The following is a 24,779-nucleotide window of genomic DNA, read 5'->3' as shown; positions in this document are numbered from 1 at the left end:
CCACCCTAATCCCTAACAGATTGATATGTTTACTCTTGGGAATGAAACTGTGTTATTAAATTCCTTTTTTAAAAAAATCCAGCATTCTGCATGTACTGCGATCTTCTTCACTTCCTAAGTTCTCTCATAGCCAAAGAGACTCGTTCAAAGAATGCACAAGAGCAGCAATAATACAAAGAAAAGACAAGTCCTCCGTGGCATATAAGGCCCCCCATGACTTAGTCTGATGAACTCCTTGACCACCCACTGTTCTCGTTCCCCCCTAGCTGCAACTTGCTCAGCCACTGCCATGCTGGCCTCCTTCCCACGATCAAACACACTGAGCAAGCACCAGCCTCCTGTCCCCACCACCCACTGAAGCACTTCCCTGAGCGGACAGCATGGCCACCTCCTCTGGTCACTCACAGACCTGCTCAGTGGCACCCCCCAGAGGCCTGCTCCCTGCAGAGCACGCTGCTGGGCTCCACACCCCGTCCTCTTGCTTAATCTCCCCCCATAGCACTCATCCCAACCTGACATAAATATTTACGTCCCTCTCCACCAAATATGCAATTGTCTATCTCTCCCTAGAATAGAAGCTCGGCAGGACAGAGATCCTGCCTGTTTTGGTGGCTGCTCTATCCCAGCACCTGGTGTACGGCAGCAGGTGCTGTCAGTAACACTGAATCAATCAATGCCGATTTTGCAGATCTCAAAGATAAAGCCGAGGGAGGCAGGGCAACTTTGTCCCAAGTTCCACCTTGGTAATCACGTCAGCTGGGACTCCAACCCAGGCCACCACCCTTCACATGGCACCAAGCAGCCGTGGTTATTTGAGGCGACTTGCCTTTGAATGCGCAGAGCAGGGTCAGCTCAGGCTTTGCCTGTGGCCTGCAGTCGCCCTTGGTTGTCACCTTCCCGTGTCTGCTGCACATCAACTTGCAGCGTCTGTCAGCAAAGCCCACGGGCCCCGGCCCCTCCTCCACGCTGCCTCTTCTGACTGCCCCGCTGCTGGCAGACGCTTGGCAGGTGGCCCACGGCCTGCAGTCGGCAAGAACTGCTTCCTGTCCATTTCCTGGCACAGGCCATATTTTTAGCTCCCAGGGCTTGGGGGGATCAGTGACTTCCTTCGTTGGCATCTTGGGGCTGAGCTCTTTTCCACCGGTTCAGACTCACCTTGCAGACAAAAAAAGGCTTTGAAAGTCTGTGTGCTCACTCAGTGGCTCATGCCAGACAAGGAAATCTTGTTCAGGAGCAGTGCCTGGCAACTCAGTGGAGGCCAGGGCCATGCCACCTCCCTGCCATGCTGAGCACTCAGTTATGTGGGCAGACGCCAAGACATCTCCTGCCCACCAGAAAATCATAATATTCCTGTACGTGTGTGAATACTGAGAATGTGTGTGTGTGTGTGTGCACACGAATGTGAATAATGAGTGTGTGTATGTCTTGTGGGGAGACAGGGCGGGGAGAGAGAAATATATAAAACATGTCGAAATAAATATAAAAACAAAAAAACCCCCCAAATGATAAAACCTACATTCCTAAATGTTCATGTAATGGAATATTCAAAATTAGGTGGAGTTCACCACATTATAGGAAAAAAATCAACAGCAGTGTTTTGTGCTTTATAAAGTGTTTGGTGTAACTTGGTGGTTTTCAGGATCAGACCATGTGAGTTTGATTGTGAGCTCTCCCCCTTTCTTGCCATCCTTTAGGCAAGTGGGCCCTTTTATGCCTGTCTCTCGTTTGTAAAATGAGGCTAACCACGGTGCCTCGTAGGGCAGTTGTGAGCATTAAATGAATTAAATCCATTAGAAAGCTCTTAGCAAGGTGCCTAGGTGAAAATAAGTGTGTAATGAACATTAACTATGATGGTTATATTATTTAATTTGATCATAACAATAACTTCTTGATACAGAAGTAGGTATTAGCTTCCTCATCAGTTGATGAGCAAATTGAAGAGCAGAGAGAGCACAAATGACCTGGCTAAGGTCACAGAGCTACTGAGCCAGAGAGCTAGAACTTGAACTCAGGTCTATCCATTCATTCATTCCAGGTGGAGAGACCAGCAAGTGCAAAGGCCCGGAGGCTGGAGTGCACATGCAGAATTCAAGGAACAGCAAAGAAGCCAGTGTGGTTGGAACAGGGCTACTACAGAGTGAGGGAAGGGGATGGGTCAGGGAGGGAATGATGATGGATCACGGTAAGGATGTGGGATTTTATTCTGCATGAGATGGTAAGATGTTAGCACCATCACCATCCTCATCACCAACATCATCACCTTCGCCAGAGGCAGTGAAGATGATCCTCCTCCTCCTCCTCCTCCTCCTCCATCATCATCACACTTGGCAACATAAGAAGTCAGGGAGTCCAGTCTGAGAAAAATACCTGTAGATGTGTTGTTCTGATTTTTAAGGAACTTCTTAACAGGAAAGTTGTGTTTCCAAAAGCCTACATGTACATTTGTTAGGGGTTAAGGTGGGTTCTGGTGGCTGGCAGCCAGAGGACCCAGGCATGCCTTAATTCTGTCCTGACAGTCACCACTTCCTGCTCAGGGCCCCTAAGGGAGCTGTACCCACAAGAAACAACCACACCTGAGAATCAAAGTAAAACATCCATTGCCTTTTCCCTATGGCAGGGGAAACTTCAAGGTTGGGGAGAGCTTTTGATAACGTCCCAAGGACAGGAAGGATATTTATCAAAGGAGAGAAGGAGGAGGAGGAGGAGGAGGAGGAGGAGGAGGAATCTTTAAGGGGAACAGGGTGGCAGGACCATCATAGCCTCATCTCCCCTATCTCTGGAGCTTTTATAAGGTTGAGAGACCTAGAAATTTTGCTACCTGCAAAGAATAGGGCAAATGTTCAGAGATTTTAAGACCACAGCTTAGCTACAAAGACAAGAACAGTGGCTAATGTTTCCTTGACATCTGCTCCTCTTCATTGCTGAGCTGGGCTCCACGTGTTTAGACACCATTCTGTTGAAATGTTGAGAAAAGTGAAAATCTCCCCACAGCTCTCCTTCCCAGAAGGTTCTGTGAGCTCAGAGGTTGGGACAGGGAGGCAAGGTCTGTTGCTCAGCAGCAACGCCCAGCAGTATCACAGGTGGGGAGCAACGGAAAGAGGAAAGCCAGGCTGGGGCCTGGTGGGTGCAGGGGCTGCTTGGGATGAGAAGAGGAGTCAGAGTGGCCAGTGCTGGGCCACACGGACTCTGACCCTGCAGGCCATAGTGAGGATGTCAGGCAGGGACCAAATCGGCAGGTGGCAGATACAGGCCAGGAGGAGAAGCCAGGGGCCAATCAGGGGAAGGGACTGCAGGAAAACGTAGAACACCTGACAGTCACATATATCAATCATCTGGTAACATCCCACACCCCCCAACCCCTCCCCCGGACCAGGCCAGTGAAAGGAAACCACCTGGGAGTCCTTCACAGCTTTCTCCATTTGTGGAGACTGACCCGTTCCCCTCTCTGGAACGTATTTTCGCTTTGTATAGCTTCCTTCTTTTCTGCAATAAAAGCTGTTTGTGTGGAATTGCTCCCTGTCTGTGATCACTCCGTGCACGGTCCTGCCTGTGCTTCTTCCAAGGAAGGAGCCAAAGAGCCAGGACAACAGTCTGCCGAGAGGCCAGACCTGACAAGGGGACGTAGTGAAGGAGCTGAAGCGGGACTGATGCAGTTCAATTTCTGCAGATTTTTTTTTTTCCAAATGGAAAACTGAAAACTATAATGTGATGACAGGAACATCTTGTCCATCAGAGCTCTGGGAAATTAAAATGTTCTCCCTATCCTTTAAAAAAAAATTTTTTTTTTTTTTTTTCATTTTAAAGGTCCAAAACCATTTTCAGGGTTGTAGGAAGGAAATAAGGCATTGAGTCTTTGTCTTCTGTTCTTGCTGCTGCCCGTAGTTGGTCCTTGCCTCCTCCTTCCAGAACTGCATCTTGCTGTGTCTCATCTACCCTCCACGGGATCCAGTCTGCACACCCAGGGGACAGTGCTGCACTGCAGAGGAGGACCCGCCTCCTCCTACCCCCGCAGCCTCCACAAACATGGCCCAGTTTGAACTGCAAGCAGAGACCCCGCTGTTCCTATCGCAGCTCCAGCTAAGCGTAGATGCTTTGGAAAGGCCAGCAGGTTTAGCACTTAGGAGAAGAGGAGAATGAGGTGGATAAAGTGAGAGACAGTGACGGAGGCGTGTGCCTGGGGGGTGCCATTTCAGAGACGGTGGCCAGGTGCTTCTGAGGAGGTGATATTTGAGCGAAGAACCTCAATATAGCGTGGGCATGAGCCATGTGGGCACGACCCACGTGGACACCTGGGGAAGAGGGTTCCAGGCAAAGAGGAAACAGCAAGAGCAAAGGCCCTGAGGTGGCTGCACTCACTTGATTTTTTTTAAGGTTTTTTTCATTGTGGTAAAATATACACAACATAAAACTTGCTATCTTAATCATTAATGGGTACCATACAGTGGCATTAAGTACATTCATGCTGTGCAACCATCACCACTACCCACCTCCAGAACTTTTTCATCACTCTCAACAAAAACCCTGTACCCATTAAACAACTCCCCAGCCCTTGCTAACCTCTACTCCACTTTGTGTCTCTACAGGTTCGACTGTTCCAGGAATCATACAAATGGAATCATGCAATATTTTCCCTTTTGTGTCTGGCTTATTTCATTTAGCATAATATTTTCCAGGTCCATCTATGTTGTAGCATGTGTCAGAATTTTTCTTTTTAAAGGCTGAATAATATTCCATGCATACACCATATTTTGTTCATCTGTTCATGGACGTTTGGGTTGTTTCTACCTTTTGGCTATAGTGAATAATGCTTCTGTGAACATGAGCATGCAAGTATCTGTTTAAGTCCTTCCTTTCAATCCTTTTGGGTATATGCTTACAAGTGGAGTTGTTGGACCATATAGCAAGTCTGTCTTTGAGGAACTGCCATACTGTTTTCCACAGTGGCTGCATCATTTTACAGCCCCATAAACAGTGCACAGAGGTTCCAATTTCTCCACATTCTCACCAACACTTGTTATTTCCTGTTGCTTGATTTTAAGGAACAGGAAGGCGGCCAGTGTGGCTGGACCTGAGTGAGCCAGGGAGGCAGGGCCAGGAACAAGGTCACAGGCAGCTGACCACGAAGGGCCCGTGGGCCCTGGAAGGGTTGCAGCTATGACTCAGAGTGAGACTGGCAGCCTTTGCAGGGTCACAATCTGATTTACAACAAGGAAGTTAAATGCAACACTTCCAACTCCAGAAGCATCAGGGCTCCAAGACTAGCACGATCCTCTTTGCTCCCAAGCTGCCAAAGGGTTAAGTAAATGCAAACACGGGTAAACGCAGTGAAAGGAGATATTTCCTTCCCCTGGCTGACATACCTGATGCAGGAAGCAGACTCGTGCTCTCTGGGAATGAGAGGCCTGGCCGGACTTGTGCTTCCTCGAGAAAATGAACGTCGCCTGGACGCAGGATGGCTTAGCACTTCTCATGTGAGTTTCTGAGAGCTACTGAAGAGCCTAAGGCCCCATCTGTTTTCAATCTTGTTAAAAGGGCCTCATGTGCTGGCGCCTATTTAAAATAATGCACACATGGAGTTTCTAAAATGAGGAAGAAAAAAGGCCCATGCTTTCCCCGCCGGCACAACTTATGTGTTTATTTTGGAGCAAGCTTTGGGAGTTCTGAGACAAGACACAGCTAATTTCTCTTTCCGAGGTTGATTTGCAAGTCCCCATAGGCTCTCACTCCATGCATTTAAGGCAGCTTGGTATGAACTGGTCACCCCTCCAAAAGTCCACCGTGAAACATCTCCAAATTAAGGCTGGGTTCAGGAAAGCGGGGGGCCCAAGGGCCACCTTCCTCCTTGCAAATGGGTTGTTTCCCCGAGTCCTTTTCCCCCAACGGGGACTCATGTTTCTAAAGGCTGAGGTTCTCTTCTTCCCAGATGCTCAATTTCTTTCCACAAGGCCACAGTAGTTCCAAGACAGCATGACCTGGATCGAGCTTGGAGGCAACCTGAACCTAATCACCAAATGGGGACTGCAAGGGACAGTCAGGACAACCCACCTGTGGTCATTGCACCCTGTAAGGAGAAACAAACGCAAAGGAGTCTCTCTGTCCACACTCTGGGAGCGGGCAGGCCCTCTGCACTGCTGAGCCAATGCATGCTTGACTCACTACGACACTCACAGTCCCCTGTCCACAAATAGCTGTAAAGGATCATTTCCGACCATGTGGGCTCAGAGCAAACACCTCGTAAATGTAGAATCACTCCTAGAACCTCATCAACAGCAGCCCCACACATCCGAGGGACTTTGTAAATAACTCCCCTAAACCCAGAGCAAGGGAAGTGCAAACAGGATACAAGAGAAACAGGACAAGTATGTCCAGGGTGGCCTAACAGGGATGGCTCATGTCACTTTCTGTACCTCCACCCTTGCTTTGGCTCCTAGGGCCCAGCTGATGCTATTTTCCCTCAGGGGTAGCGACGCCCAGTGGTGGTGGTGGCAACCGTCATCCCAGCAGGTACAGGGGAGACACAGTAGTCATTGTCTTTGGAGAGGCAGAAACAAAAGTCACGATACTAGTAAAAGCACTACTGGTAGTGGTAGTTGTATGAATACCGTTAGTTCCAGTGGCAATACAGCAATTGTATTTATAATTTAATATTTCATATTATATTTATTTTATATTAGGATTAAAATGTATAGAAGTTGGTGGGTTTTGTTTTGTTTTTTTGTTTTGTTTTGTTTTTGTAGCACTTACTATGTGCCAGGCACTGTTCTTAGGGCTTCACATGTATTAACTCAATTATTCCTGGCAGTAACCCTGTGAAGTAGGTCCTGTTATCCCCACTTTAGATGGGGGCACGATGAGATTAAGTGTATTTCGTGAGGTCACAGAGCAGGGAGGGGTCTGACTCCAGGTTCCTGCTCCTGACTACTCCACTAAGCTCCTCCCAACAGGTGGCAGAACCGGAGGCAAAAGGAGCCGCAGGACGGGAGGTGGAGACAGGACTGCAGTGAGACAGTGACTGCTGAACAGGCAGCCTAAGGAGGGGCCTTGGACACTTGTTTCTGGAGGCTCAAAGGGTTCAGGACTTTCCAGCTATGCATCAGAGCATAATTTTGTTTTTTAATTTGCTTAAATATTAGGTTTTACATAAGATTTAATTGGAAGCAAAAGAGTTCTCTTTCAAAAACCTGCTTAAAAGGCAGCAGAGCGGGCAGGCCTTGGAGTCAGACAGGTGTAGTCACTGCATCTTTTATTGTCTGTGTCCTGATCTTTGACGCCGGGATCCTTGCTGATGCTGGAGAGAGTGCCCTCCTAGATTAGCCTATTCCTGGAGATACCAAACAGCGTGCCTGCAGAGCACCTTCAGGATGCAAACCAACCAATCCATGCACAAACTCCCAGCCTTTGGGGCTCTCACATGCTGGGACACGGTCCACCTGCCCTTGTGTCCCCAGCTCTCAGCACCAGACAACCAGGGACGAGCCCTGATCTTCAGAGCCGGCTGAAATGATCCGAACTCACCAATCCTGAACTTGTTTACCTGCCTTGCTCATTCCTTCCCATGAAACCAAAAAAAAAAAAAAGGCTTCTGTCATGTTTCCCTCTCCCTCCCTCCGCCTCCTGACCAACCCTGATCCTCCCCTGTGCCCACCCCCCCGGCACGTGGCATGGCGTGCCTCCTGCTTCTAAGGGACAGTGTGTACAAAAGCTTCCTCCTTCATGACAGCCACTTATGTGTCTGGGCGTCAACCAACACAAATCCCAGGTACCCTTAAAACAATGGGCTCGGACCATCTCCCCCCATGTCCTTCAAGATTTCGACAGGTTCTGGGCCTTGCTGGGCTACCGGGGACACAGCTGGGGGACATTTACTGGGGTGGGTCACGTTGCAAAGAGTGCTGAGCATAGGGTCAGACAGACCTGGGTTCCAATTTTGTTTCTAGACCTTCCCAGCTGTGGGAATCTTGGAGAAAATCACAGACACTTCCACCTCAGTGACTGCACCCGTAAAAATGAGGAAGAAGGTCCCCACCCTGTCTCTGTCCTGAGGCTGCTAAGAGAGACTGCAGGGCAGAGTGAAGAGGAAGTTTCTTCAGAGTGAAGTCCACGCCACTACAAGCTGGTTTACCGTCTCCTAGCTTTAGGGCCCCATGAATAAAAGATACAGTCTTTGGGCCATTCAGTCTAGAACAGGGTTTCCCAACCTTGGCACTATTGACATTTTGAACTGGATAATTCTTTGTGGTGGGAAGCTGTCTGTGCATTATAGGATGTTTAGCTGCATCCAGGGCCTCTACCCACAGATGTCAGGAGCATCCCCTGTTGTGGCCACTATAATTGTTTGCAGACAATGCCAAATGTCCCCTGGGAGGCAAAACCACCCCTGGTTGTTAGGCTGAGAAGAAAAAATGTTAGGCTGAGCCTATCTCACTCCTTCTAGCATCTCTCTCTCTCTCTCTCTCACTCTCTCTTTCTCTCTCTCTCTCTCTCTCTATATATATATATATGTCTCCTGCCCTCCCCCTTCTAAGGATGCTCAAGAGTTTTCAACCCTTTCAACAACCGCAGGTACCTTTGTGGAATGCCAGGGCTCTAAGGAGTACAGTTGGAAAACAGTTGTAGACCTTCCAGGTTAGAGAGCACTAGAATAGAATTCAGAGTTTTGTTGTCAGTGGTTTTCATTTCATTCCTATCATATATTTACCAACTGAGCTCATCTGTCCATGATCCAACCACCTTATCCATAATTCACCATCCTTTTTAAGTAGGCTTGTATCAAACCCAAAGCATGTGAGAACTGAAAGTTCCTTTCAGGTCATTCAGTGGGTTTCATCTTGCTGCCAGCCCGGGTGCTGTGTGGGGAAAGATAATGAGTCTGCCCCTCGGCCCGGCAGGAACGTGTGCCCCGCTGAGCAGCGGTGCCCGCCGTGGCCGGGGAGGGCCGGGGGGTGGTGTGTGTTCTGAACCTGCTGGTCCCTCTGTTCACACAGGAGTCAGCTTAGATCCTGAGTCCCCTCAGATTCCACTGAAACTGACTGAATTCTTACAATGTGCTGAGCATGGTCGCACTGCGATTACCAGCTCCATTTTGTGAGTAAAGAAACTGCAGCTCAGAACACCCAGTCATTCGCCCAGAGTCCTGCAGGTAACCAGAGGCAGAGCCAGGACCCTGGGGACAGCCCTGCCCCTCACTCCAAACTGGCTCAAAATATGTCTTCTTTCTACTGAGGCAGTAAATGAAAAGCTACAGAGTAGTAACAAGAACCAGTGAGAATGAGCCTTTCACTTTCAGAATCTTAATGTAATTTCCCATTAAATATATGCAAAGGGCAGTTAAAAGTAAGAATGAAAAGAAACCAGAAGCCACACAGGAGAAGGGTGGTGGGGACAGCAGGTGAGTACCCTAGGGATGAGGGCTGAGTTGGAGGTGCGAGTCAGGGGAATGGAGTGTTTTGTAGAGCGTGGGCAGCGTGGGAGCCAGACAGACAGGAGTTCAAATCCTAACTCTGCCAACAGAAGCTGCATTGCTGGACCTGTCTGAACGTTAGTTTCTTTATCTATAATAGGGACAGATAACTCACAAAGTCACTGTGAAGATAAAATTGGATTATATATATAAATGGTGAAGTCTTGGCAGAGTATCTGGCATCTCTCTCTCTCTCTCTCTCTATACACACACACACACACACACACACACACACACACACATCTCAAGTGCTTAATATATGAGTCATTATTAGTATCTCCATTATTAGTATTATGAAATACTAAATTTCATAAAGGTGTTTAGAAATAAGAAAACCTAGTTCTGAACCAATTAGAAACCACAAAACAGGGGCCTGGGGAGAGAGTTAGGTTCTAGAGAGATTAACAAAGAGATAAGGATATGGATGGATGAATGGATGGACAGGTGGACAAATGAATGAATGGTCAGATGGATGGATATTCACTATAGAGAAATAACATTTTTGGATACCAAGATGCAGAACTTGATGGAAATCCACCATAAATGAGAAACTATCTAAATAAATTATTTGGTTCTTCCAATGTCTCTCATGGGGACCATAAGCAGTGAGAGGAAAAGAGAGGTGGTGAGAAAGCGAGGCTGGTGCCAGGTTAGGAAGGGCCTGAGTGCTGCCTGAAGGCTTTGGCCTTTAGCCCATAGACATCGAGGAGCCTGGACCACAGAGAGCCAAGGGAGCCAGCGAGAGACCAAAGCGACTGTACAAGAATAAGCAAATTAAGACGAACAATCCAAATCTGATTCTGTCCAATGAATGCAAAGTTTGGGGTTTCTGGCCCTTGGCTGGCCCAGCTAGGGGAGGTTCAGCCCCTCTGCTTCCCCTTGCTTTTCCTGGCAGCCCCAGAGTGGGAGGGGCTGCCGTCTCCTCCCTGTCTGGACAGAAGGCAGCCCTGAGGTGGGCTGGGTGGAAGGGCACTGACTCAGTTCCATTTTAAACAGACTGAGAACCCACCCATAAGCTCATGAGAAGAACCTCTGCATGGTTGCTTAGGGAGGAAAGGAAGGTTCCAGAAACACAGATAAAGGGAGGTCAGAAAACCCATAGGGGCTGTCTGCGGTCTCTGAGAAAATCAATCTGAAAATCTGCTTTGGGCCGTGAGAAACAAGTTATTTTTCAGGTCCTACTGGGCACCAGGTGAGCTAGGGGGAAACAGGTAGACACAGGTTGTGGTCACAATTCTGCCACTAACAAGCAATTACCTATTTTACCTTTCCAAGCCTCAATGTCCTCTTCTGGATAACAATGAGACTCATACTTCAGGAGTTGCTGAGGGACAAGACACAGTGATCTGTAAAAAACATTAGAGCGATGGAGCGCACAAAACTGACCCAGTGGTTAATTTTCCTTCTTTCCTTTGATGTATACTCGGAGCTCCCAAAATGCAGCTCTTGTTGCCCCAAGGTTTCTCAGCAGGTGCTGCCCTCTTATCATGGCCAAGTTCTTTCCCTTAGAACTCCCAAAGCCAGACTTGGCAAGAGAGAGACAAGGGCAGGGGTCATTCGGTTCCACTGGAACCAGCAACACAAGCTTGGGCAAGGACCTGTGCCTCGGTGAGCTCAGCTCTACCAACGAGCTAGACAGGTGTTTGGGGCAGGAGTCCATGGGGTGCACTCCAGAGCATCTGAGTCGACATCTCATCTCTGCCACCTGCCAGCTGTGTGGCCTCCGGCAGGACACTCAACCTCTCTGAGTCTCAGTTCCATCAATATTTACTTTGTGGGGGTCACAGTGAAAACTAAGTGAATTTATGCTGATAAACTGCTTAGACGGTAACTTTCACATTATGTAAATGCTAATGTCAAGCATCGCTTTACCTGTACTGTAATGTAACAATGCATCACCTGTATCTTTCCTGTCAGACTAGAGCTTTATCTGAATCATTTAACATGCAAGAGGATATCTGGGTGGGTCTAAGTTCTTATAGTAGATCAAAGCTTTTGTCTGTACTTTCTTCCATTTTTCGCTCCTTCAGACAAGTTTGAGAAATGTTTATGGAACACAGGTTGTGTATCTGGGTACTTGGAGCACTTGCCAGCCTCCCACCATAGCCTGCCATGATGTGTAATGTGTACCCTACTTTCACAGCTCCTAACATTTTTTAATTATGGTGTGTGTGTGTGTGTGTGTGTGTGTGTGTGAAAGAGAGAAAGACAGAGAGAGAGAATATGATATCTGTCCCCTCCAGTAGACTGTAAGCACTATTAGGTAGAGATCACATCTGCCTTTAATCACCATTGCAGCCCTAGCACCTAGCACACAGTAGGCACTCAATGAATATTTGTAGGATGAATAAAGATACCGTTCCTGGTCCTAATGAGCCCAGAGTCTACAGGGTGTGGCAGGCAAGTGAAGCAGAAATCTCAGAGTAATCCGGTAGGTGTAACGGTAGACACATACATGCGGGGCTGTGAGGACACAGGGAACAGGCACCTTGCTCTGCCTGAACAGAAGGGCTGATCAGAAAGAAACGGCACTGAAATAACACTTGGGCTAAATGTTGGAGAATGCATGCAAAATACGTCCCAGGAGGAGAGACTTGCATAAGCAAAGGCTTGAGGGTGTGAACACAAGACGGGCAGGGTTTTGGTAAGACTGAAGTCTAAGGTAGACTGTGGGAACAGGTGAGGTGGGACAGGTAGGCAGGGGCCAGCTCTTGGAGGGCTGTACATGCAGAGCTCGAGTCCCACAGAACAGGTCTAACGCACAAGCCAGCCCTTTAAGTCAACCAAAATGCCTTTTAATTAGAGGCAGTTTTCCCTGCTGTGAGTTCATTCCAGTTTTCCAAAATGTTTCATAATAGGTTCCATCCTAAGTTAATGAGAATAAAATCACCAAGTCCTCCCTGGATTTTATTTCTCCAGGATGCACCTTCCCAGGTAAGACAGCTTAAAGGTTAAAAACTATAAACACAGACTTTGGAGTTAAACGGACTCTGAATTCTAGCTCTGCCACTTGTAAGCTGTGTGGCCCTGAGTGAACCTTAGGCTTCTCATCCGGAGAGCAGGGAACATACAATCCTACTCATCACACGGCCGTGATGAGGATTAAATAAGCTAATCCACATGGAGTGCTTAGCATGTGCCTGGCACTTAGTAAGCATGTGATCAGACACGGGCTGTTATCATTAATCCCTTCAGAGCTCAGGCTGCACGGCTGTCATCTGTATGACACACCATTAGTGGAAACTTTCTCATGTCATCCTTCAAAACTCCCAGCGACAAGGGGTCTCAGACAGGTCCAGCTTAGGTTGAATTCTGCTCTAAAGTAAGTAGTGCCTGACAACCACTAACATCCATGGGATATTACAGACAGCCATGGCAGGGCACAGAAACTCATTCCGGGATATCGGTCTCCCTCTCTTTCCCAAGGGACTAGAAAATGTGCCCAGACTGGGTGTGATCCAAGGGAAGCCATTTCAGTGCCTAAGTCCTGTTTATGTGTCCACCCCACGCCCCTCCTCGGGAGACTCTGCTTAGGGTGGGCTGGGAGATTCCTTAGACAATCTAATAGATTAGTTTCCAGTTTAGCATAACAGCCAGACAGATTTTTGCGGTGAAGTCATCCAAGTCAATTAAAAGGCATTTTTCCCTGCTGTGAGTTCAGAAGTCCCTTTGGTTCGTTCCAGTTTTCTGGGATGTTTCATAATAGGTTCCACCCTGGGTTAATTAATAACCCTTGATTCCTACTGAAATGCAAAGGCTCAAGCCCAGTGCAGAGGCACATCCGGGCAGGGGCCTCTGGCAGGGCCGAGGTGAGCCCAGCGGGGGCCCCTCCCATCGGGGAGTGGGCCAGACCCCAAGCAGTGGGGACGACGGCAGAGCTGGCAGAAAACGTAAAGCATGGCGGAGCAGAAGCCAAAGGTGAAGCTGGAGAAGTGGTGGACAAAGGGCAGCCGTGGGTAGGAAGAGAGACCACGAGCAGACAAAGGAATCGCAAGGCCAGAGATCAGGCAGACTGGGCGCAAGCTGAAATGTGCGGTGGGAAATGGGTCAGGCAGGAGGCTGGACTGAGGTGAATGAGAGGCGGCTGGCGGTGGCCGGCTTTCAAGCCATGCCAGCTCGAACACATCTGCAGTCTCACTCCATCCTCTCCATCTGTGGGAAAATAGGTCATCTCTTCTCTTCTGCTCTCAGACACGAGCTACAGGTATGAGAATGATGCGAATATGGCTGAGGAACACGGTGGCTAGGATGCACGTGTGTTCACCTAGAAGTTACGCAGCCCTTTCCATGCGCCTCCTACCCCGCCCTCACATTCAAGGACAAGGTGTCCTTCGCACCAAAGCCAGAGCTGAGTTTTCCCACCTCCAATCTCATGCCAGCATTCCTACCCAGCCCATCTCCTAAAACCACAATGAGCCTCTGCATCCTGCAATGAACCACAGTCGCAGCACGCTACAGCTTCAACAGTCCAGTGCGTGTGTCCCCACTGCCTCTGGGGAACAGCTGTGGTTACACACCTTGCACTAACAGCCCCCCCCCGGAACAGATTGCTCTCCACCTTCTTCTCCAGCTTCTACCGCCCCCTCTCTGCACCCTAGACCCTGGGCATTTGCCCTGCGTGTGACAAGCAGAGATTTAAAACCTGCTCTTTAGCTAGAAAGAGCCTGATGTCATAATCACCCATCAACACTCCCCTGATTCTCCTTCCCAAACCCCAGTTAAGAATCAGCGTCTCTGTGAAGCCTTTCCTGAGAACGTCCCAAGGCTAGACAGATCTCCATGACAGCCCCCATCGCAACGTAGTAGGTCACCGCCTGCAATGTCTGTCTTTCCACCAGACAAAGAGCTCTTTGAGATAGAGGGCTCTGTCATTAGGACTAAGTACAGAGTGGGAACTCAGTGAGTGTTTCTTGAATGAAGACACCCGTTGAGATAAGACAGGTTCTGTTTGTTTTTTATTACACATCCCTCAAGAGGTTAAAGGGCTTATTGAGTTCTCCTTCAGAATGTCCACTTAATTTCCACCGGAGCCTCTCTGGTACTAACAGGGGGAGGGCAGGTGTGGATGAAATGGGCTGGCAGTCAGGAAAGGTGAGTCACCAAACACACTAGCTATGGCTAAGGAGCTGTGGGCTGGGCTTTCCCAGTGCAAGGGTCTCACCCCTCCTTCCTTCTCCTTGCTGGTGGCAGTGCTGAGTGGAACAGCCAAACCAGGAGGCTAGAGTCCCCTCTAGCAGAGACGACAAGGAGGGCCTAAAGGATCCTCCAGCAGGCAACACAGTCCCTGTTGTGTGGAATCAGTGGGGCTCATTTACCCTTGGTCTCGGCATTCCCCCAGCCCTCGCTGGTTGGAGCCCCGTTGGCCATCAGCTACGGTTAGGCCCTCCATCCTACATTCCTCCTGAGAGGAAGGCCTCTCACAGAGAAATGTGGGCAATATCGACTTCAGGATAAGAGGATTAGATTCATCTGTTTTCTACTAAAACCATTGGAAGGGGCTAATGGCTTCTTAAAAGGGGAAGACAAAAGCTAGCATGGGCAGGCAGAGAATGTGCTACGAAAAGCAACGACCCGACAGATGGGGAGTCTGGGTTCTCCACACTTTGGACTCCAATGATAATTAGATGTGTGCTAGGTCTAGTCACTTCCCCTCTCTGAACCTCTCAGCTGTTAAACACGGGGCTTGGATTAGATGATCTCCTAGGGCCCCTTCTGGCTCTACCCTGCTATGACGACTTTCCAACATCATCCATCCAGTCGAACAGGCTCTTGACAAACACTCACTGAAGACCTATTCAGGGCCGGGTCTGTGCTGTCTACTGTCAAGGAAAAGTTAGAAATTTACACCAGTTGCCAACTGACTGCAGAACATCAATGGGGAATACGACTGGCTATATGTGCAAATAATCAAAACATATATATAAACATGACCTTTTTACATTTCTAATCTTGCCAACTGCACTGCAAACTTCTTCAGAGTATGAATTATATCCTTTCTATTTCTGAATGATCCAAGAGACTGAAACCTAGAAACTACTCAGACAGTACGTGTCCAGCAATTTGAAAGTGATCGTCAAAAGAGCTACTAACGCTTAGTAAGCACATTCTGTATGCCGGGCTGTGTTTTGAGGGCTTCATACATGGTGATTGATTTTAATCTCACAACAACTCTGCAGGTACTTATTGGTATTATTTTACATATGAGGAAACTGAGGCTCAAAGAAGTTGAATTACTTCCTCAAGGTCACTTGGGAAGTGGCAGAGCCGGGATTCAAACCCAGGTGACTTGGCTCTGGACTCTGAGCTATTACACTATTCGTGTAGTCTAAAGATACATAGCGAGGCTTAAAGACAATAATCGACATTAACCCCTGGGGGAAAACAAAGAACAAACAGAATTGTTAAGAGAGGAACTATGCAAGAATAAGCCAAAAACATCAAATGATGACTTAAGGGCCACTGGGGTTACTCAAGGAAAGAGGAGTCTTTTGCTGGGAGAACATCTCAAATGAGTTTGTAACTTACCCAATAGATCAAAAGAGTAGGAAAGAGAGATAGGAGGAGATCATAGGATATGTACTCAAGCTAGGAGGGGAAAGGCAAAAAAGCTTTATAAAGACAAATTCAAGACCAACATATAGTCTGATAGATCTACTTTGGTTCAGAACGAGGACCCTAGAGCCCATCAGATCTGGGATCAAATCCCAGCTTTACCACATTCTTACTAGCTGTGCGACCCTGCCTAGGCAATTTATTTAACCTCTCTGAGCCTCAATTTCCTCAGCAACAGGCATACTGTGTGGATTAAATGAGTTATTGCACAGAAAGCACTTAAAGTGACATCTAGCATACAGTAAATGCTCAATAAAAGTTTGCTATCCTCACCATCATCATTGTTCCTCCATTTTCTCTAGTCTTCTTAAGTTGGCGAGCCTGGAGACAGACCCAGGAAGTTGATAAACTCACATTAATCAATGCCATGGTTAAGAAGAAAAACACTCGTTCCTCTAATGAGTTATGTTTCAGCTAATGCGCCCTAGTATTCCACCTGCTTTTTTTATTCCCCCAGCTGGTTCTTAGATTTGAAAAGAAAAAGGCCTCCATGGAGACCTGCACGCTTTTAAAAATAATACAAAACAGAACGTCTGAGGTCAGGGTAAGCCAAGCCAAACAAATAAATCTTGCAGGATTGTGTTAACAAAACAAGGCTTAGTGGATCAGAGCGGGTAGAGTTCTGCCGGACTCAGCCCTGCAGAGAAACGCCAAGCTCTGGTGAATTTCAAACATGAGGAGGTCAAATAGGAAGATCAAATTATGGAGCACTTCAGTGTTCAGCATCCATACCTGGCTGTAACCAGGACAGCATTCTGTGCAGGATGGACTCCAGAACCCGTGAGCATGTAGCATCCTGGAAGTCCAGAGCAGAGGAGCCTTAGGCAGATCATCTACGTGACCTCTACAGAGGGTAACTTGGCCACATCTATCAAAATTATAAATGTGCTCTCACAGGTTAGGTTCTCTGGGAAGCAGATTCTGGGATGGATACTAGCCTGGGGGAAGTTGATTAGGGAATGCTTTGGGAATCACCATTACTGGAAGAGGGGGAAAAAACAAAGAAGGAAAGCAGGACTGTGCAGGAGACCGTGGGCTGCACTGTAGTCTCAGCAGAGGTCTCTGGCAACTCCCCAAGGAGCTCTGAAGCCAGGCGGCCAGAACTCTCCCAAATTGGGGAGAAGGAGCCAGGCCTTTATATCCTGTGCTGGCCAGTCACTGGATGTAACTGCCCCAGGGAAGAGGTGAGACCTTGGTTGAGGCAGCTCTCCCTAAGTGAGGCACTTCCAGGAGAGGGCTGATGGCTGAGGGCTGTCTTCCGTTAGCAGTTCCAGCAGCTGTGGGAAAAAGTCCTTCATTCTTCAAGGTGCATTACAGCATCTACTGCATGCAATACTTTCGGAACAAGTTTTCCTATGTCTAGGAATGAATCCTACAGAGGCACTAACAAATGTTAGATATGACGTAGGTTTTGCATTGTCTATAGTAGTAAAATTACGGAAAGCAAATTATGGTCTATCCCTATGACAATCGTTGACAAGCATGAGGCAGCTCTGCATATACTCGCACGGAATAAATTCCAAGATATATTAAGCGAAACGTCAAGGTGCAGAGGAGTATGGATAAGCAGAAAGGCATGTGTGGATGCTGAGCGGCCAAAGAGGTGGACCATGCTGCTCTCTGTCTATTGCCACCATCCTTCTATATTCTCTCCTGCACTATGGGAGCTGAAAGCCTAAAATCTACACTTCCCAGATTCTTTTGCCACATAGTTGCAGTTCATTTGTACCCATGCAGGAATGAACCGAGGGAGAAGGCAGCAACCATTCTGCTTCTGTAGTAGCTACAGCAGCTTCAGCACCAGCAACAGCAGGTAGGGCAGGTGGTGGCAATTCTGGCAGCCTCAGTGGGCATGCAGGCTCCTGGTTCTGCAGGGACGAGAGTGGCAGCTCCACCAGCAGTAGTGGCAGCTCCACTAGCAGCAGTGGCAGTGATGACAGTGCGTGTAGAACTGTTGTGGCTCTGAGTGATATGATTTCCCCTTTTGATCCATTTGTAATCATCCTCCTTACAAAATCCACTCTGAAATACCTAGAATGGGTCGTGTTTTTCTGACCACTATCATTTATGGAAAGCAGATATGTGTATTTGCTTATTGCATCTAAAACTGCTCTGGAAAGTTGCCCAAGAAACTAGTGATAATGGTTAACTACAAGGAAGAGAACTAGATTGGTGGGGACAGAGTTGGAGGCAGACTCGTCACCAGATACCATTTTGTACCTTTTTAATTTTTAACTATTTGAATATATTACTTTTATCACCGCCCCCCCCAAAATAAAGAAAAATTTATAAAAGTAATCTCCTGTTAGGTGCATGAATTTCCTGTGAAATATTCCTCAGATTAGTCACCCGGTTTCTTCCGAGCATTTCCAGGACAGGAGACTCCTTACTTACCAAAGGGGCATGGCCCATTCCTCGTCAGTTGGCACTGCCTAGTGGCTTCTGTTTATGCCATGTTGAAACCCGCCTTCCTGCAGGACTGTACCATTAGGCTGAACTCTAACCCAGTGAAACACTATAGGGCGGGGGTTCAGCACAGAATTCTGGGTGCCAATTCCTTGTCTATCGCTGATTTCTGCTGGTTGTTTAACCTTTCTGACCCTGTTCCTTCACCTGCCAAATGGAGACAGTCCAAGTACCCATCTCAAAGAGTCCTTGTGTGGTTGACATAAGATTATGCATGTGAAGTGCCCTAACTAATACATTTTGGTTATTGTTCTTGATACCTACAACACTGGCAGAAAAAAATGCATCTGCACTCGAATGTTGACAGCAGCACAATTCACAATTGCAAAGATGTGGAAACAACCCAAGTGCCCATCAATACATGAGTAGATTAATAAAATGTGGTATATGTATACCATGGAGTACTACTATGCCATGCAAATGGTGAACTACCTCTTGCATTATACTGGATGGAGCAGGAGCCCATTCTTCTAAGGGGAAGTATCACAAGAATGGAAAAACAAACACCACAGGCACTCACCATTAAATTGATACTGATTGATCAACACTTATGTGCACATATGGAAGTTAACATTCACTGGGGACCAGGCAGGTGGAAGGGGGGAGAAGGGGATGGGGTAGATTCACACCTAATGTGTGTGGTGCACACTGTCTGGGGGATGGGCATGCTTGTAACTTTGACTTGGGCGGTGCAAAGGCAATTTATGTGACCAAAGCTTTTGTACCACTGTAATATTCTGAATTTTTTTAAAAATGCAGGAGATAAGAGGAAGACTCTGAAGTCAGACAGCCGGGGTTCTAAACAGACCCCTGTCGCTTATTAGCTGGGCAACCCTGAACAAGCCACTGATTCTGAGTTTCAGTTTCTGTAAGGTGGAGGTGATAACAATGCAACAATAAAAAGCATTTGGCTTTATCTTGTAAGGACTCAACATATGGTAGCTATTACTTCATCAACCACACTGTTCAATCGGCAGATATTTGTGAAGAGTAGACTGAGATCTATCTGTCTTTTTCTCTGGGCTAAACATCTCTAGTTCCTTAAACTGATCTTCTTCCCTCATAGGCTTTAGTCTCCTCTTACTCCAGTCACTCTTTGGAAGGCATCCAGGTTGCTGTTATCCCCTGCAGGGTGACACTACAATGGGACTTTTCACTGGAGTCTCTCTAGCATAGCGTGTATGTGTAGGGAGGGTGTACGAACCATCACCTTGCTACATTCTAAATGTTGTGCTTTGATAATGCAGCCTGAAGTGGCATCAGGTTTTGGAGGGGTGACAACCATAACTATAGTTTATTGAGCACCTAATATATACGCCAGAAACTATGCTAAGCATATTACATTACCCGATTTAATCAACACAACAACTCTATGGGGTGGAAATTATTATCCTCAGTTTTTCAGATGAGAAAATTGATGCTTAGAGATATTATAGGTAGAAAGTCAACACAGCTAAACAACAGTGGAGATGAGATTCCATCTCCAGTCAATCTTACTCTGGAGCCACAATCTTAACCTTCACACCATATTTTCTCCCACAAATAGTAAGCTGTGTTCAACTCAAATCTTAGGTGGTTTTTTTCCCCTCGTGTGATTTTAATAAGCTAGGTCTCCCCATTCCTGCTCCTTTGCAACTGAGTCTTTAAATGGGACCTCATATTGTGTCCCTATTCAATTTGATCATATTGAATTTAATCCAGCATATTCTCTCACATTCCCATCCAGCTTCAAGTCATCAGCACATGTAATTTGGTAAACCACTGTTAAGAAGAAGTAGGAGAACAAAGCCAAGGGCACAGCCTTTTGGCAAGACATTAGACACATTTTTCTCAAGGTGTATTCCTATCAAGAAATCATTTCCTAATGGGGATGATGTTCAACCTGTTACCAAGCCACAAAACTGAATTAACATCCAACCTCCATTTCCCTGTCTTGTTGACAACTGTTTCTTGAAATATACCTGGTATTTATGGTCAATAAATACACAGCTAAGGTCCATTCTAAGAAAGGTTGTCCCAGAAAGAATTGTGGATTGAAGGCTGAAGAGGGTATGAAAAAATATAAATATGAAGTCTGAAGTGTTTAAAATATTTTAAGGGAAAAACCTCACCTTTGCCCTGAGAAGACATTTATGTTGAAGAACTATACAAAGGTCAGAAGACGAACAGGTCTCCAACGAACAGCCTTCCCTGGGACCCACGCAGATCTTCCTAACTCCAATGTCACGCAAGGATAGGGACTCAGAGGGAGCCACTGGCATCCACGTGTAAATCTGTGGCTTCTCCAGCTTCCGTCATTGGACAGGGAGTCGCTTAAGTGCAGGATTTATACCTTTTCTTACCTTTCTCTCCATCTGCTGGAGCAAGACATTGTTCTTTCGGCCTTGGTACCTCCATTAACACTGACGAAAGATGGACCATGGGGATAGTCCAGTCCTTTTTTTTTTTTTAATTAGAGCCCAAGGCTCTATCCCAGCAAGTCCTAGAACACTAATCTCTCAGAATTGAGTCTACTTAATATTAATGCATTCATCAACCTCCTCTGCTTGGTCCCACAGAGGGGTGACTTGTGCCTGTGGAGAAGAAGACCCTTTGCCTCAAATGTAAACAGAGGAGAGCCTGATGTGCCAACCGCCCTGGCCCGCCCCTCTCCGGCCCAGCTAGGACACTGCTGCGAGGCCCCGCAGAGCCAGGAGTGCGTTCTGGGTAACGGAATGCAAAACCATGCAGTTCCCCCTGACCGGCCTCCCCAGGGTTCCGTGACTCCTGGCCCCTTAAGAGCTGAGGCGAGCAGTTTTTGACTTGGGGTGGGGAAGAGAGTGAGGCGGAGGAGCGGAGGCTTCCTCTAGGCCAACCACAACTAACTGATTCGCTCTGTCCAGCAAAACCCAGACAGTGCGATTATCTGGTTAATTTGGCCTTTAGCTGGGAGACAGGCTCCCAAAATGTGAGGCTGGCTCAGACTAAACAGTGGCTTCCGTCCTAAGGCTTTTCCTAAGTGCTAAAGGATGCCTGTGAGATTCCGGACCCGCCCATTGATACAGATGGGAAACGACAAGTCATTCCGCCTCCAAGATGGGTTTGGAAAGGTGTGTCTTCCAGGGAAAAATGCCCAAATGACCTGCTAATTGGTTTCCTGGCTAATTCACCTTCTGGCTTCCAGGGAAAAGACATGGCTGGAAATCAGAGTGACTCTAAATTAGCCAAGGTTTTCTAGTACGATCGTAGCCCTCACGGACTGGCTAAGTGTCCCCGGAGCCCTGGGTGAGTTATTCTTAGGGCGATTCCCTCTGAGGCTCCTGCTCATAGATTTTTGTACCTACGAGTTGGGTCAAAGGCACTGCTGAGACTAAAGGGGAAAATGAAAACATGCCTTTGGTGTTGCCACAAATAGGATAAGGCAGGGCGGGCTCAGCTGGAAACTGAGCATTTAGCAGATGGTTTATGAAAAACCCAGGTTTTTGAGGGGAGATTAAGGAGCAGTGATTTAGCGCCCTTGGAAACTGACAAGCAGTCTGGAATCTGTGGAATCTATCAGTTATTCATTCTGCAAATATTTCCTTCAGTTCCAGTTTGTGCCAGGCCCGGTGCTACTACTTAAAGAGTGAGATCCACACAGCCATGGTCCCAACCCTCATGCAAATGATCCCACCCTAAATGTATGGCTAAAAACCTCGATGAGGGTGAGGAAGGAAAAGTTGAGGAGCTATGACAGGAAATAACCACGTTATCTGATTTACATCATGTAAAGACTCAGAGGAAGAGTCTTTGAGGAAAGGATTTTAAGATAACCCTTTAAAGGATCTAATGTGCTTGTTTTGCAAGATCACTCTGGCTTTGTTATAAAGAATCAATTGGAGATGGGTTAAAAAAACGGAGCTGTGAGGCTGTTGATTAAGAAGATTGGAAGTGAGTTGGTGGTGGTCTAGCCAAGGATCCAGGTAAAGGGGGTGGGGAGAGAGAACTGGACGCAGGCTGGGAGATACGGGCCGTGGAGTCGGAGGCAGGGTCTGGTCAGGGAATGGGTGCAGCGGTGGAGAGACAGGGAGGCATCCGGGAGCCTGTGCAGGTGTCTGGCTAAGGTGGAAGGTAGATGGTGGCACTTGTCACTGAGAGAGGGAATTAGGGGGCAGGGGAAGATGATGTGTCCTGTTTTAGAGTCCACCAAACTGGACCCCCCGCCATTCCGCACCCTGTACTCCCAGTCTCTCGCCATTGCTCACACCCCTCCATTCACACACTCTACACTTCTCCATCTCCACTTGCTGACGTCTTATCCATCTTTTGACCCATTTCCAACACCACTTCCTCCTCAAAGCCACTTCTGACTCCCTCAGTTGGCTGTAACCTCTGCAGCCTGTGGCGCTAAGCTCGGACCTCTCTTCCCTGACCTCCCTCCGTGCGGAAGCTCTCAAAGACCTCTCTCTCCTCCCTTCCCAGACCACATGCTTTGTGGGACAGGTTCTCTGCTTCTGTATCCTTGTCCCCCACGTTAGCCAGCCACCATGGTAGACTCTGACAAATATTAAGAATAACCTGCTCTTTGCCATGGAAGGAAAATGAGTAGACATTGGATTGACTTGAAAGCCAGAGGATCAAACTGAAATTCCAACTGTAGGTGTTTTTATATTAAGCCAACTCAGTCCGATGCCCAGAAGGCCTTTCTGTTCCTCTGACACACTGAACTCAAAAAGTGCAGGGAGAAAAACTGTCCCATCCCTCCTATTTTTTTTAAATTGTGTTTTGAATTCATTTTACAGCAGGGACCTTGTCTATCTTATTTACTATTTACTTTTGACGACGACGATGATGATGGTGAAGACGAAGATGATGATAAATGAGTGACATTTACTAAGTGCCAGGCATTGTTCCAAGCACTTTTCATGGACTAATGCATTTGCTCCTCACAGCGACCCTGTGCACATGGGCTGATGCTATTATTGTCTGCATTGTACAGATGAAGAACCTGAGCTGGAGAGCGCAGCCAAGGCCACGACGTTATGAGGGGTAGTATTGGGACTTAGTGTCCGGTTCCAGAGCCCATGTTCAAGGGTGCTCTCCCAAGTTGAGCACAGTGCCTGGCAGAGAGGAGGAGGTCCTCACTGAATGAACGGGAGGAACCTTCCACCCAGACCCAGGAGACCACACCTTCTAGCCCTAATTTCTTGCCCCTGCCTCTCTCGGTGGCCTTGAGTAAGTCTGTGTTTCTTTCCACAGAAAATGAGGGACCTGGATATTGATTTAGTGGTAATAATAAGAGTTAGTATTGACGATTCTGATCTCATTTGAGATTTTAAATAATTTAATCTCAACCATAATGGTACAAGGAAAATGAGGCATAGAGGGACTAAGTTCCCTGCCCAATGCCTGGAAATGAGAGAGCCAGGATTCAAACCCCTCATGCTCCCAAGCTATGCCCCCCAGCCCTAGCGGTTGCAAGGCAATGCCTCCGGGGCCACGGGGAACAGAATGGAGCAGACTTTTAGGTTCCTTCGTTCAACTCAATCAGAGCAACTCTACTTGCCTCTATTTTGCAGAATGAGCTCCTATCTGGTATCTCCTTTGAAGCAAGGTTCTCTGCTACAACAAAAATTGTTGAAAATCACTAAACCAAATGATTCTGGAATTTAATGAGACTCTCAGGTATATAAACCGGGAGTTTTCTGGTAAACTCAGCTCGTGATGGCCACATAAAACAGGAACCAAGCTTGCTCATGAGAATGACCCCAGCTGTAGAAAAGGTGAAGGTGACGGAGGTAAAGATGCAGCCCCACCTACCTGTTCCACTCGAATCTCAATCTCTCCGTTCACCTTCTTTCCATGGAAATACTTTGACCTGTGGGGAGAGGAAGAAATCCACTGAGTAAGGATGCAGACAGCCTCGCTCTTTTCTCCCTTCTCCAAAGGCCTCACCCCAGAGGTTTGCACCAGGATGCATTAGGACCTTCCCCCTCTTTCCTCCAGCCTCCATCCCTGACTCCCCCATTATTTCCAGGCAGAGGGGAAGGAGTGTGGAAGGGAAGATCGGAGACTCAAGCTCTGGTTCCGTCAAGTCACTTGACCTCCCCATGTCTCAGTTTTATCCTCTGTGAAAGAATGATATTAATAATTGTGCTACATATTTCTAAGGGTTATTTTGAGAACCAAATGAAATAAGGGATCCTACATAAATAAATAATGCAGTATTATTTTATTGAGTTATGCCCTATCTACTCCATCAAGGACTTATTATTGATCTGTC

The 24,779-nt window shown here is 47.4% G+C and overlaps 1 protein-coding gene across 1 annotated transcript in view; it reads right to left on the bottom strand.

Moving 5' to 3' along the window:
- Nucleotides 1–24,779, bottom strand: part of SYN3 (synapsin III) — a 409,534-nt gene that overhangs the window by 328,868 nt on the left and 55,887 nt on the right. The window contains exon 3 of the mRNA XM_045553009.1: nucleotides 24,317–24,374. Within this exon, the coding sequence (XP_045408965.1) occupies nucleotides 24,317–24,374 (58 nt within the window). The remainder of the gene's footprint in view (nucleotides 1–24,316; nucleotides 24,375–24,779) is intronic.

This window comes from Lemur catta, chromosome 6 (genome assembly GCF_020740605.2).
Source record: "Lemur catta isolate mLemCat1 chromosome 6, mLemCat1.pri, whole genome shotgun sequence".
Lineage (NCBI taxonomy): Eukaryota > Metazoa > Chordata > Mammalia > Primates > Lemuridae > Lemur > Lemur catta.
The sequence above is the reverse complement of the archived record's forward strand: the minus strand, read 5'-3'. Positions and strand labels throughout refer to the sequence as shown.